This window comes from Ranitomeya variabilis, chromosome 4 (assembly GCF_051348905.1).
Source record: "Ranitomeya variabilis isolate aRanVar5 chromosome 4, aRanVar5.hap1, whole genome shotgun sequence".
NCBI classification, from domain to species: domain Eukaryota; kingdom Metazoa; phylum Chordata; class Amphibia; order Anura; family Dendrobatidae; genus Ranitomeya; species Ranitomeya variabilis.
The window spans coordinates 524532835-524547889 of NC_135235.1; the positions used below are offsets into that span (position 1 = coordinate 524532835).

At 44.4% G+C, this 15055-nt stretch overlaps 1 protein-coding gene across 1 annotated transcript in view; it reads right to left on the minus strand.

The window, feature by feature from the left end:
- Nucleotides 1-2771: 2771 nt before the first annotated feature.
- The window catches only part of NPEPPS (aminopeptidase puromycin sensitive), a 70311-nt gene continuing 58027 nt past the window's right edge, over nt 2772-15055 (minus strand). The window contains exons 13-23 of the mRNA XM_077252274.1: nt 14906-15015; nt 14738-14801; nt 14314-14453; nt 13879-14013; nt 13540-13759; nt 6534-6676; nt 6394-6450; nt 4622-4729; nt 4250-4405; nt 4106-4153; nt 2772-3962 (exon numbers count right to left, since the gene is read on the minus strand). Coding sequence (XP_077108389.1) covers nt 3810-3962; nt 4106-4153; nt 4250-4405; nt 4622-4729; nt 6394-6450; nt 6534-6676; nt 13540-13759; nt 13879-14013; nt 14314-14453; nt 14738-14801; nt 14906-15015 — 1334 coding nt within the window. The 3' untranslated portion in view covers nt 2772-3809. The remainder of the gene's footprint in view (nt 3963-4105; nt 4154-4249; nt 4406-4621; nt 4730-6393; nt 6451-6533; nt 6677-13539; nt 13760-13878; nt 14014-14313; nt 14454-14737; nt 14802-14905; nt 15016-15055) is intronic.

Below are 15055 nucleotides of genomic sequence, written 5' to 3' on the forward strand. Positions count from 1 at the left end.
CAAATTCAGAGGCTGATCAGGGCTACATACAACATCCCTCCTGGATACCGAGGAGTCCGGTATCCAGGAGGGATGGCGGCCCTTCCTGCCACTCGAGCAGCTGCTCCTTTTAGTGCGCCCAACCTGGTGACCAGGCACATATACTGGAGATTGCTGCAGCTGTTGTCCTCTTTGATCCTCCATAATGGGGAGCTTTGGACATAAGCGCTTCTTCTGTAGTCATCCCTCCTTATAAGAGGGATCCACTGCGCTTCACGTCTCCCTTCCAGGACGCGCCAAGTCTTCACGCATCCCGGCAGTCTTTCGCCCAGGGCACACCCCCTCCGACATCACGCGGGCATGCCCATTCCCAGCATGCTTTAGTCCACTGACGTCACACGCCCCCAGAAGCCAGGCTCACTACGAAGCTGTGGTCCAAAGGCAGGGGAGGGGGAGCGGCGCAGTGGATACGTTAGAGCCGCCTGGCCCATGACTGTGCCGCCAAAGCCCACTGGACCCACGGACAGTACCAACACCTGAAGGCCGGCATACAGGCGCTCTGCCTGTTCTTCCAGTGCCGGGACAGGAGTGGGTAAGTAGATAAAACAAATAAAATCTTCAACCCGCCCGGGTCTCAACACGAGGGTTCCCGTCAGGACAGGAAAACCAACTAAGCAGGGGAGAGGTGCCGCCCTTTTATTTCAGGTTTCCTGTCCTGGCTGGGCAGATCCCTCTCTCTCAGGTGTGCTGTCATGGGTGAAGGGAAAAACGTTTGGCTGGCTACAAAAAGAATTTACAAGCTGTGATACTTTCAAAAGAGGGTGCTAACCATGCAGGCTGTCCAAACTTTGTATCAGCCCATTATTCGTTTTGTAGTTTTAAAAATGTAGAAGATGAAAATATGTAAACTTTAGGCCTTTTTGAGATAATTTCATTTTCAACTTGCTTAACTGTTCACAAGAACAATAATTTTGACCAGGGGTGCCCAAACTTTTATGTGCCACTGGAAATTATCACCTATCGTATTGTTAGTAACTTATCTTATCTGTCCACTATTTCATCCTTCTTCTCCGCTAGATTTCTGAAACTTAACATGGATAAAACAGAATTCATCATCTTTCCCCCATCTCACGCGACCCCCCAAAGAACCTATCCATTACAGTACATGGCTGCCCACTCTCCCCAGTCCCACAAGCTCGCTGCCTCGGGGTAATCCTTGACGCTGATCTCTCCTTCAAACCACATATCCAAGCCCTTTCCACTTCCTGCCGACTACAACTCAAAAATATTTCATGAATCAGTACATTCCTCAACCAAGAATCTGCAAAAACCCTAGTCCATGCCCTCATCATCTCTCACCTTGACTACTGCAACCTCCTGCTCTGTGGCCTCACCTCTAACACTCTCGCACCCCTCCAATCTATTCTAAACTCTGCTGCCCGACTAATCCACCTGTCCCCCCGCTATTCCCCAGCCTCTCCCCTCTGTCAATCCCTTCACTGGCTCCCCATTGCCCAGAGACTCCACTACAAAACCCTAACCATGACGTACAAAGCCATCCACAACCTGTCTCCTCCATACATCTGTGACCTCGTCTCCCGGTACTTACCTACACGCAACCTCTGATCCTCACAAGATCTCCTTCTCTATTCCCCTCTTATCTCCTCTTCCCACAATAGTATACAAGATTTCTCTCGGGTATCACCTCTACTCTGGAACCCTCTACCACAACACATCAGACTCTCAACTACCATCGAAACCTTCAAAAAGAGCCTGAAGACCCAACTCTTCCGACAATCCTACAACCTGCAGTAACCACCGATCGACCAAACCGCTGCATGACCAGCTCTATCCTCACCTACTGTATTCTCACCCATCCCTTGTAGATTGTGAGCCTTCGCGGGCAGGGTCCTCTCTCCTCCTGTACCAGTTATGACTTGTATTGTTTAAGATTATTGTACTTGTTTTTATTATGTATACCCCTCCTCACATGTAAAGCGCCATGGAATAAATGGCGCTATAACAATAAATAATAATAATAATCTTGAGTTAACAAAATGTTTGTCAAGGGTTTACCATGACAGCGGAACCAGAAAACCGCAGCGTCTGATTTCTCCTACACCTGCACTGATTAGAAACACTTCACCTTCATATTTAACCGTGTACATTTCTTTTAGTAGTGCAGGGGTTAATCTACTGTTGAGAGCTTCTGGAAGCTTACATGTGTTAAGGCTCATCTGAGCACTGTTAGCCACTCCCATCTCCTATATAATCTGGGTCCGGGCTAGCACGCACTGGCATGGATGGAGGTTGTGCTTGGTTATTATAGGAGATGGTGTTTGGCTGATTTAACTGTGACTGTTGCTAGGTTTTGAGTGTGTGTGATAATTCCCTTTCTTCTCCTACTTTGGTTTAACCCCATCCTCCACTCCACGGTGTTTACCTCTGTTTGTGTGTGTACATTTGTATGATTGGTATTTTCCTTTATTCCTGTTCATATTACCTTGTTAGTCTGGTTGTTGTGCTATGTTACACTACTACTTCCTTCTTCCGTGGGTGGGGGAAGGCTACAGGTTGAGGGCGGTTTCAGGAGCCAAGGCAAAGTATGTGGCCCCGGCGTCTTCACCATCAGAAGTAATTTGGGGAACAGGGCAAGCTAGGGCTCCCCCAACATTAGGGACAGGCAAGGAGCCCCTGGTCCTGGGATACCCAACAGTGTCGTGACAATGTTATCAATTAATATTGGGAATGTTAACAATAATAAAACAGAGAAACCCACAACCACACATTCATTACACACTCACATTTTGTTTTTATTAACGCCAACTGTTTTGGTTTTTTTGTCTTTTTTTTTTCTTCAATTCTTTATTACGGTTTTTCTTGTTTTAAAACAATAGCACAAAGAGAACCCAGGTAAGCAAGTCTCAGAACCAAGGCCCATGGCCCTGCCACTAAACCATTACACTATACAAACCCAGAACAAGGGTGTAACCTAGAAATTAATTTTGAATTTGGGAGGAAAAGGAAGAAAACATCAAGAACATGAGAACAGTGCCTGCACCTTTTTCTTTCCAGCATAGGTAAGAAAAGAAGTATACAGTATAGATATGCTTATTAGTAGTAGACAGACCTACATAATGGAGGTCTCTCCAGTACTGGCCCTGGCCACAGAAAGAGTGGTGGGCAGAGGATTAGTGTGAGTGCACACAACCCCCGATTAGATACTCCTTTCAGAACAAGGGGTATGACGTCAGAACAAAACAGGCAGCCAACAAGTACAATTTTCTGATGTGGGAAAATACAAGAGGTAATTAAAGGACCAAACATGAAGTGAAAAGCCCTCACCAGAAAATAAAGGGAAAAAAATCCATCTAAACCCAGCCACCTTCCATTAATGGCCTTGGCTAATGCACACTCTGTGATAACTCGTCAAGTTGCGGCCCCCTTACTTAAAGATAACCCTCTACACTGGTGTTTGGTACCTCTATCTCACAGGAGCCAATAGAAACATTCTTTCTCCATGTCTACTTTCAGGCAGAATTTGCACAGAAAGGGCATCTGGGAGATTCACAGTTAGCAGCTCGATGCTACTTCTATCATATATACAGATTTGACTGAGCAATTGAATAAAATCCCTAAGGAGTTGATTGGGGACTGAGCAGGGATCAGATGGGAGCTTTCATTTTATTTTTTTGCACCAGCTTCCCAGTGGGTGTAAAGGGTGTTGAGGGGTAAGGGAGGACGGGTACATAGCCTCCCATAGCAGGGGGCCTAGGGTTTAGCCTGTTGGGGCGGTGAGAGAGCAGGCGGATGGGAATCACTGCGCACAATCACACTGTAGAGGAGGGCGACTTGCGCAGCAGTAGATACTGATGCATGGCGTCTGCATCTCTCTTCAGCCAAGCAGCATTCAGTAGGATATTTTCACAGCACTGTTGCACCGTACGCTCAGCAGAGGGCACTGGATGAGCATCGAAGAATGTCTGGTCAGGAAAGGGGGGAGAAAAAAAGAGAAACACTAAATATTATTCCTATATACCAACAAATTAAGGTTCATGAATATTTTTCACATAGAACAAAAAAGAAGAGGTCAGTGTGAAATCATTAAATTATACCAATGGCTTACCTTGACCTCTGCAGCCATCTTGTCACTAGCAAAGCCATCCACAGAAAGCTGAAGGACAAAAATAAATGGTGTTAGCCGCAAAAGACTTTCAATGTCACGGGCATGAGATAAAGTAATGTAATCTCACAGAAAAAGCTTTCATACTTTAATGAGTCGTGAGATAAGGAAGCCACCTTGGTACCGGTTATACAATTCCTCCCAATTTTCCTTCACAAAGGTCCATGCCGATTTCCTGCCTTGTTTGCTGGCTCCAGCGACACCTCCTATTACAGACACTGTGTCTTGAGGACGTACCTCTTCCTAGACAGCAAAGAGAAGCATAACGATCGGAAGGATGTGATGAACACTGTTACTCTAGTAAGAACAACCTCGCTTGACAGGCGGACAGGGATATTTGTGTTAGCATCAGTTGCTTACTGTTGAAAGTACCTCTAAACCCAATAAAGTTTGAAGGAACCAATGATTATGGAGACAAAGTCATTGTGAGAACATGTGGGTGCACAACCACAAACTTACCGAAAGTGAAAAGCTTAACACCTTGTGGATTAACTCTGGGGAAGAAATAGCTCCAAGAACCCTTTCGATTCGGTTCTTTTCCTCTTGCATGTCAGCCTGTTTGTGGAGCTGAAAGTTTAAAGTGGAAGATAACGGTAACGTGTGATGCCAGGCACTGTGCATAGCTAGGTAATATTGACGTTGCCCCCCACCACCACAAATGTGTGCAATTTGGTTTAAATTTACAAATGAGAAATATGAATCACGGAGTCGTGCACTAGACCGGAAGGTCTTAGGTATATGATCCTTACAGCTTGTCATTAATTGACCATGTCCATTGTGATTTTTATGGTAACCCAAATGATTAGGATCAATTCTAAAACATGTGATTCCCTGGATGTTCAGTCCGGTGATGGCTGCTGAGAACACCATAAAGCTTCCTCAATTGCCTGTCAATCTATCATTGTTCCTGTTTCCTCAAGTTTCCTGCTACAGGGCTTCTTGTCGTTTGGCATTTTTCACCCTACATTTATTTCTGATAATGGTCTGGTCTTGTGTATGTCTATGTGAATGGTAGCAAATCAACCATCATCCAAGAGAAAAAAAGCTCTCTAGCAGTGCCACATACTGGAGGTGAACCCTCAAATTAAAAGAGTGGCTACCTTATTTTGGGAAGAGGGATAATTTGCATACCATTTTCCCACTGAGCACTGCTTGACCTACAAGTCTCCTTGCATGATAAGAAGAATCTTAACCCCCTTGACCTGTGAATGTTATAAACAAGTTGGCTCAGTGGTTAGCACTGTTTATAGCATTCAGATCTGACCATAAACAATTATAATGTAGTAGTAATTAGTATGCACACTGTCAAAAGGTGAGGCGCTGGTGGAACGGGCTGTAGAGCCCTAGACTCTAAAGACTATCAGAATTCACCGCAAACTCCTGGGTTCATGGTGAAAAAGTTTTTTTATTCAAGTCCGTGAACAAAGCAGACAAAATGGGAGCAGGTCAAAATGGTAGTAGAGAAAAGTGACTAAAAATTATAATAGACGTTTCGACCCATCCTGGGTCTTAATCATTAAGTCGCTGTTTTCTGAAGGTAACAGAGCAAGGTATCACAGTGGTATTAGGAAAGAGGAAGGATTTCCCTATGGGATCCACAATGAGGTAGCTGGATAATGGTTGGAGTGACCTGCTGGTCTGAAGGGTTTGGATAGTGGCGCTCCCAAGCTTTTCTGCAATGCTGGGATTACAAATGTGAAATGTTTAAAAAAAAAAAAGCAACCTATACTCACCACTGACCTCTCCAGCCATCTTCCAGTGCTCTTATATACGTAGTTGCATGCCTGATTTCCAAGACTTGAGGTCACGTCCAAGCCCCGAAGGTCACTGTGCGTTTTAACACCACTGCGATGACATCACAATCTTATGACATGCAGTAACCTCCGAAGCCTGCAGACGGCCTGAAGTCCTGGTATGTAGTAAAAAGCCCGAACATGTGGTGTGACATGATGGAAAGAATAGGATCAGATGGCGAGCAACGGGGCAGCAGGAGTGGTAGGCAGTGAGTAGTATTTTTTTAATCCCTGCCCTGTTCTAACTTAAATACATATTTGGGTTACAAACATATACAGAATTAATCTAGTTTGTAAACCGGGGACTACCTGTATCAGCATGATGTATCTGTACATTAGGTTTTGTTTTTGATATAGTCACACCATGCAAAAACTTATATGTATACCAAATACATGATGGAAGAGTCTTAAGGTTATAACATTACAGGTGGCACGAACCTTCAGCATGGTATCCAGAGTTGTGAGGTTTCCATGCTTCAGGACAGTCACATAAACCTGGGAATATAGATTTTGGTATAGGTAAATGTTGTAATATTGGAGAAGAATAAAAAACACTGCAATTTAAAAAAAAAGCTAACCGGGCTCCTAAGGTCAGCACTCAGCGTGTTCTTTCCTTCCACATGGTCCTTAAACCTACGACGTGCCTCTTCCAGCGTGGGTTTATGGCCAGCCTTTCCTAACTTCCCTAAAACTAGCCCCCTCAGCAGTGCATCCAAGTGTCCTAAAAAGAAAAGGATATACACCTAAATAAAGAAACTTCCTAAAGTAGAGATAATGGCCGTTGTTTAATGAAAATGAAACATTTCATTTTTGTTTAGTTAAAGAGGATGTCTCATAACACACATTTATGGCACGGGATATGCCATAACACACAATAGAAGAATTATTATAGTGAATGAGTGTACGCATTTATTAATTTTGCAGTTATAGACTTCACGACAGACTGCTATTAAATTGCTTCACAAACCAGTTGCAGTCCATGCTGTTCATCTTGATGCACCAGGAGAGAGCACTTTGTGTTGCCATTTACAAGCAGATTCTGCTATGCAATGTATGAGCACATTTGTTCTCTTTAAGTGAAGTTACACTTTAAAGGGATTCTGTCAGAAGGCTCAACCCTCCCAAACAGTCTAAATGGGCATATAGATTCCCAAAGGTGAATAAAATGATACCTTGATATCTGTGATCTGATGTCTTATTCCAGAGAAATCAAAGTTTTTCTTAAAAAATAAATGAGCTGTTAAGATCTATGGGCGGGACATAGATCTCACAAAGAATATACCTCCAGAGCAAATTAAATACCGGATTACTCACCGGTAATGCTCTTTTATAGAGCCCACGACAGCACCCACTAGAGAGAGAGAGGGGATCCGCCCCTAGGAACAGGAAACCTACAGAGATAAAAGGGGCGGCCCCCCCTCGCTCCTCAGTTGTATTACAGAGAATAGGAGGAACCGCCGCCAGGTTTTAGTTAATAGGCTCAGGTATATTTATACATATTTACAACCTTATACTATATTTAATATTTACACCTCACCACAAAGGCACCATGTGCTACTATAAAGAGGGAGGGATGTGAATGGGTGCTGTCGTGGGCTCTATAAAAGAGCATTACCGGTGAGTAATCCGGTATTTTCTATTCGCCACGACAGCACCCACTAGAGAGATTTACAGAGACTATAGATTGGGTGGGTTAACTGAGTCAAGAACCGAAACCCCAAAGGTTAGATCAGAAGCAGCAGATAGGTCTAATCTATAGTGCTTATAGAAGGTACTAGGCGAAGACCAGGTTGCAGCCTTACATATAAGGTCTATTGGCACGTTCGCCTTTTTCTGCCCAGGAAGTCGACAAGGCTCTTGTAGAGTGTGCTCCCACATGCATTGGAGGATCTCTTCCTCTAGCTTTATACGCCAAGATTATGGCATCTCTGATCCAGCGAGATAACGTGTTCTTTGTGACTCTGGATCCTTTGCTTTTACCCTGGAAAGACACAAAGAGAGCCCTACTCTTCCTCCAGTCCCTAGTTCTCGCTAAATAGGCCAGAACAGTCCTTTAACATCTAGGGTATGAAGTCTTACTTCTTCTGGAGTCGAGTGGTCTTTATAAAAAGTAGGTAATAAGATCTCCTGGGATCGATGAAAACTAGTGGCTACTTTAGGGAGATAACATGGGTCTGTTTTCAAAATTATCCTATCAGATGTCACAGATAAAAATGGAGAATCTATTGACAAGGCATTCAGATCGCTCACTCTTCTAGCAGATACCAATGCTACTAATAATATTGTTTTTAACAAGATGTTTTTTAATGAGACTGTATGAAGAGGCTCAAACGGGCTCTGCGTCAATGCGTCTAGGACCAAAGTTAGATCCCACTGAGGCACCTGTGGTATAGTTATTGGTTTTGACCGCTCACATGCAGATATAAAACGGGATATCCACCTATCACCTGCCACATCATAACTGAAGAGCGCTCTCAGAGTTGATACCTGAACTTTCAGAGTGCTTACAGAGAGCCCCAACTCAAGCCCTTTTTGCAAGAACTCCAATATTGAAAATATGGGCACCTCAGAAGAAAGTTGTGTTGTATGGAACTCAAGAAATTTTCTCCAGACCCTGACATAAATTTTGGTAGTAGAAGGCTTTCTACTCTTTATAAGGGTATCTATTAACCCACTAGAAAATACTCTTAGATTTAGTAACTGCCTCTCAAATTCCAGACAGTCAAGTTCATGCCCTTTACCTGAGGATGGAAAAACGGTCCCTGAGACAGTAGGTCCTTGGTTTGAGGCAGAATCCAAGGGTCTGTAATTGACATTGCCTGGAGCCATGAAAACCATGGCCTCTTGGGCCAGAATGGGGCTATCAACAGAACTCTTGCCCCTTCCTCCCTTATTTTTCTTATCACTATGGGCAATAGATTCCATGGGGGGAACGCATAAGCCAGGTCAAATGCCCATGGTACCTGAAGGGCATCGTATATGTCCGGATTGTCTAGTCTGCATAGAGAGGCAATCTTTTTGACCTGACGGTTGGACCTTGTTGAAAACAAGTCTGAGGTACGCCCCATCGGGCTGTTATTAATCTGAAAACCCTCCTGTTGAGCATCCATTCTCCTTGGTGAAGGATGTGACGGCTGAGGAAATCGGCACGAAAGTTGTCTATGCCTCTGATGTGTACCGCTGACAAGGACAACAGATGATTTTCGGCTAACATCATGATGTCTGATGTAACGTCCATGAGAGTGTCTGAGCGTGTACCTCCTTGATGATTTAGATAGGCCACCGCAGAGGTGTTGTCGGAGAGGACCCTTGTGTGAGAGCCTCGTAGCTGAGGAAGAAAGTGGAGTAGGGAATATATAGCTCTTAATTCTTTAACATTAGAGGAATCATTAGATTCTGATCTGGACCAAAGACCCTGGACCATCTGATCCTGAAAATGTGCCCCCAGCCTCCGGGACTAGCATCTGTGGTGACTAAATTTGAAGGAGTGATCACCCATAAGACCCCTTTCGACAGATTTTCCCAATGCAACCACCATGTAAGGGAGTGTACTACTTCTGATGTTAGAAAAACTGTCTAATCTAAATGTCCTCGACTTTTAATGTCCTCTTGTAATATAAATTTCTGCAGCTGCCTAGTATGAAAATGTGCCCACTTAACTGCAGGAATACATGAAGACAGTGAACCTAGCAACGACATGGCATTTCTCAATGACATACTACATTTCTTGATTGCTAAGCTCAGTTTATTAATTATGGAGGCTTTTTTATCATCAGGAAGCCAACATACTTGGTCAACTGAATCCAGAAGGAGCCCAAGGAATTTTTAACATGTTACAGGTTGGAGTCTGGATTTTTCCCAATTAATAATCCGGCCCAGCGTTTGTAAAGAAAACGCCACCTCCTCCAACCTTTACTCACACTGTAGGGAGTTCTTTCCCACAATTAGTAGATCATCTAGATATGGAATGACCAGTGTGTCTTTTAATCTCAGAAAGGACATTACTTCCAATAGTAATTTAGTGAAAACCCTCGGAGCCATAGATAGGCCAAAGGGCATCGCTCTGTATTGTAGATGATGAACCTGACCATCTATAAAAACTGCTACCCGAAGAAACTGCTGGTGTAACTGGTGTATAGGAAGATGGTAATAAGCATCCTTAAGATCCAGTACTACCATGTAACAGTTAGGAAATAAATTCTTTATAGTTGAACGAATGGATTCCATTTTAAATGTTCTGGGTTTTATGAAGGTGTTCAGTTTCCTCAAATTATTTATAGTTCTAAAGGACCAGTCAGGCTTAGTAATCAGAAACAAGGGAGAGTAGAACCCTTTCCCTATTTGAGATGACGGGACCTCTATTAAAACCCGTTTGGACAAGAGGGATTTAATTTCAATTTCCAGTGCCTCTTGCTGTGGTCTGGATTATAGGGAGGTGAGAAGGAAAGAATCTAGAGGTGTCCGGATAAAGTCTAAGGTGAGGCCTGAAGATATTAAATTTATGGCCCATGAATTAACAGTTATTCCTTTCCACTGTTTAATAAACCCTAGTAGTCTACCGCCCACCGGTGGAATAGGGTTCTCGGAATTTATCCGCTGGTCTGAAGGGACGCTTATTGAATAAATTTCCCTTTTGCCTGAACTCCTTGTTACTCCAGCAGGCCTTAAAGCCTCCTTTCTTGCCAAATGGTGGCTCCTGAACGCCCTACCTGACAGGGTATGGCACATAACTTAGACCTGGACTGGGCATCCCCCTTCCAGTTTTTTAACCATAATGCTCGACGAGCCGTATTAGAAAGGTTAGCTGTTCTGGCCGCCAGGCGTAGCGAGTCTATTGAGGCATCAGATATAAAGGCCGCGGCACCCTTAATCAAAGGAATAGAGGCCCGCAATTTTTCCCTGGACATGCCACTCTTGATATTTTGATCCAGCTGTTCTAGCCAAACCAGCATAGCACATGTGGCTGAGATTGCCGGTTTAAATGCAATGACACAGGCTTCCCATGATTTTTTAAGAAGTGCGTCTGATTTCATGTCCATAGGATCGGACAAAGAACCCGCATCCTCTACCAGTAAAGAGGAACGGCGAGAGGTAGATGCTACAACCGCATCAACTTTTGGCACTTTAGTCCAGGTGGCCAAGTCCTCATCGTCAAAGGGGTAACGCCTCTTACAAGATATTGGTACAAACCCCTTTTGTCCTTTACTCCATTCCTTTTTGACAAGGTCTTTGATGGCCTGATTTACCGGGAATACATGACCCTTTTGCTGAGAGAGACCTGCGAACATAACTTCTTAAGGAGTCTGAGGTTCCTTTGATTCTGACAACCCCATTGTACTCCTTACAGTTTCAACCAGATTATTCACACCATCTGTAGGAAAACAGACATAATCCTTTTCATCTGAGGAATAAGAATTCTGAGAGATGTTTGCTTTTTTTTTTTTTTTTAAACTGAACATTTCATAGTGGTCTCTTAATTTTTGCCAGAGCTGTATATATATATATATGTTTGGCGCTGGAATTCTCCTGCTGCACAGGGTAGATCCCAAGCCTTGTCTGCCTCAGCAGTCTCCCATTTGGACTCAGCCGCTGCAGGTGCTGCTCAGCATAGATATCGGTCCCAGCATCTAGCTCAGGCTCATGGCATATGGTTGGTCATGAATTATTAGACGTATCTCGTTCATTTTATCGGACCGTTTCTGCTGTAAGGTGTTATTTATACAACACTGACACAGTTTTTTAATGTAAAAATCAGGCAGGGGCTCTGTACATATTGCACACTGCTTATGCTTAAACTTCCCCGTCCTCTTCGCCGGCTGTTGGGATCTCTGCTCGGCCTGGGGTGTGGAACGGGACGCTTTCTTTCCTGATCTGTCAGTGGAGTCACTCACTTTCGATTGTCCACTACCCTTTTTCCTGGTATCACCACCGGGTAACATTAACTCCTCCATAGGGCGCTCAGCCTCTTGGACGACATGATAGCGCACCCTATTTTCCGCTGAGATGCATTTTATAATGCAGACCCGAATAATACACCTTTTTTTTTTTTTCTTTTACCTGTGTCTCCTTCAGTACAGCGCCAGGGTGGATGGAACCGCCTAGAGGAATCCAATATGGCGGTTCCCCCGGAAATGGTACTCCAACCCCGCGACCCCGGAAGTCCAAGTCTCTGTTTCTGGGACGCCGACGCTACTGTGCATGCGCCCGCGTCTCTGCTGCACTCCGGAAGACACCGCCGTAAGTGCTGCACCTGCAACCATGTTGCCACTACCTCGGAGGGAACAGGAGGGGAAACTAGACCGGGGAGTTGCCACACAGCCGCTCAGCTCCACATACCTTAGGAGGGCACCATCTACCTGCTCCAGGTCCGGCCAGACAAGGTACATGTCGTACTGTCAGCCGTTTCACACAACGGTGTCCCAGCAGGGAGACCGTTGGTAATCTTCAGGCTTCACAGCAGCCACAGCAGATGAGGGGGGAGCCAGCAGGATCATTCCCCCGACACTGTCTACCCGCTCTGGAGCCCCTGCCGCTCAGCAGAGTTGAACAGGCGGCAGTCCAGGCGGGTTTTCCTCTTCTTAGCTCCATAGAGTCTTCTCTGTGGGTTCCCATCTAGGAACAGGAAACCAACTGAGGAGCGAGGGGGGGCCGCCCCTTTTATCTCTCTGTAGGTTTCCTGTTCCTAGGGGCGGATCCCCTCTCTCTCTCTAGTGGGTGCTGTCGTGGCAAATAGAAAAGGGGGCATTACCATTGTGAGACTTGTAGATCAGGAGAGCAGACTGTCAGTCATTACATGTCTCACATGGGTAACGTTCTCTTTCATAAGCTCTGGAAGCAGATTCAGATCAGTGTCCAACACAGAGTACTTAACAGCTCATTTACATTTTAAGAAAAACATGTATTTCTTTGGCATAAGACATCAGATAACATATCAAGATATCATTTCATTTGACTTTCTATGATATACATGCCCATAAACACGGCTTAGGAGGGTTAACATTCCTGACAGATTCCCTTTCAATGACTCCCCAATAGGACCACTGATTCAATTTCACTGAAAGCTGTAAAATGAGATTTTTTTTTTTTTGCTCTGCCACTAGAAGTCAGCACATGTGAAAACTGCTATTTTTTACATGGCCACATACACATTAGGCACTGTTCACATCTGCATCATCTGGCTTCCATCATAAAGCAAAAATCACGACATATTGTCTGATGGGCGTAAATGGACTACACGAACATTGAATGCAGTCCAAAAAATGTCACAGCTGAGACCAGTGTTTTCCCTTTGTAAAAACAGTTCTGCTACCAGATGTGAACTCAGTCTTCGATATCCATCCCCATCAAGACGCGTGCTCAACTGGGATGATCATGCATATTTATATCAATTAAAAAAATGGTTATCAACCACTGAGGACTCAATTCTAAATATTTTTCTATCTACTGGCTAACACTGTACCAAGATCTATATCTTTCCTGTATATCAATGGAAACACTTTTGCTTTCAGTTTGTCTCCAGCCATGAGAAAACATGAGTAAATACTGAAGTTCGTTCTTGGGCCAAACACATTTATGATCACCTACCCTCGCCAGGTTTGGGATCCCAGCCTAAGCGCTGTCCAATCGGTGAGAAGACATCTCTGATGAATCCTTGAATTTCTTCATGGAACTCTGTGTGAGATAAGAGTGTGGACAGGATCCCTAGATTACAGCTCAAGTCGCTCCATACAGTGTAATTAGGTTCATTCACAAAGGCCTCCATGACTTTAAGGACTTCAACCGTGCTGATGATGCCTGCTCGCGCCTGAAGGAGGGACACAAATTAATAATACTGGGAAAGTTCAAGGCTTTCACCATTTGTAGCAACACATATTGAGGGCAAATCGTGCACAGACTGTATTTTTATTTCACTTCCATACTTACCAAGGAAAACAGGTCATTCTGCAGGCCTAGCCTGTCCACTGGCTGAAGGGAGAGATCTCTAATGCCAGGCAGTAAATTGTCCAGCATAGAAGGGCTGTACTGGGTGCGGTAGAAACCTACTGTGCCCGGATTCAGCTAGGGCGGATGAGAGAAGAATTAAGCACGTAAAAAATACTTGAGAAATTATGTAGAGACTCAAGACATTAGGCAGTTTGCAAACTTGAGCTACAAAAATTCCAGGAGGCATCTATTTTCCATTTTTATGATGGTCTACAATGAGTGCAAAAAAAAACCTCCAAAAAAAAACTGTGAAAAGTGTGAAAGTCGCACCATCAGTGGACAGTGGTGGGGCAACATCACGGGCAGGAGAAGGCTTTCACGACCTGCGGCTAACATATATACACTGGTTCAGTTATGCAGGATATTTAGGCTCACCTTAACCCACTGGTCTGAGGTCACACCTTCTAGAGCAACAGTCATCTCTGGCTTGTCCATTAGTAATCTCAATTTAGCGGAGGCTGGGGATTCACTGGTGCAGATGCTGATCGGTACCATCCAAAGGGGGCTCTCCTCACCTGAGCGAGGGCAATAGGAGGATGTTATATGGAGAGAGGGGCTGGAGGCTTACCAGCCAACCTATCATCGGGAGAACAAAGGAGATAAGAGAAATAGGAAGAAAGAAAGGTAGGATAGCTTTGAGCAGCTCCAGAAAAGCACAAGTGAGACTACAATGACAACACTGTACAGGTGAGCAGCATTGTCTGCAAAATGTGATCGGGCGAGTCTGCTACTATAGCCATGTTTAGGGTTGCTTGAGGGCTAGAAGGGGCAAAAAAATATGAAGCTGGGCAAGTCTTACCATTATGTGGCCCACTAGCACAGAACTTCTTTTGTGACAGCTTTAATATCCTTGTGTCATCTTTCTGAAAAACAGTAAATTATACTCATTATGTAGTCCTACATGCTTTATTACACTTTACATGGGAGAACATTGGGTGTCATGTAACAGGGAGCTTCATGCAGGTACCTGCTCCGATTCCACATAGATCAATGGGAAACCCATCTGCTTGGTCCATGAACTCATTACAGCAGCAATTGGCTTCCCACTGGCTTGCTCAAGAGACTCCCATAGGTCCTCTGTAGAAAAGAGCACTCATTTTACAGCTGTGCGGGGGAG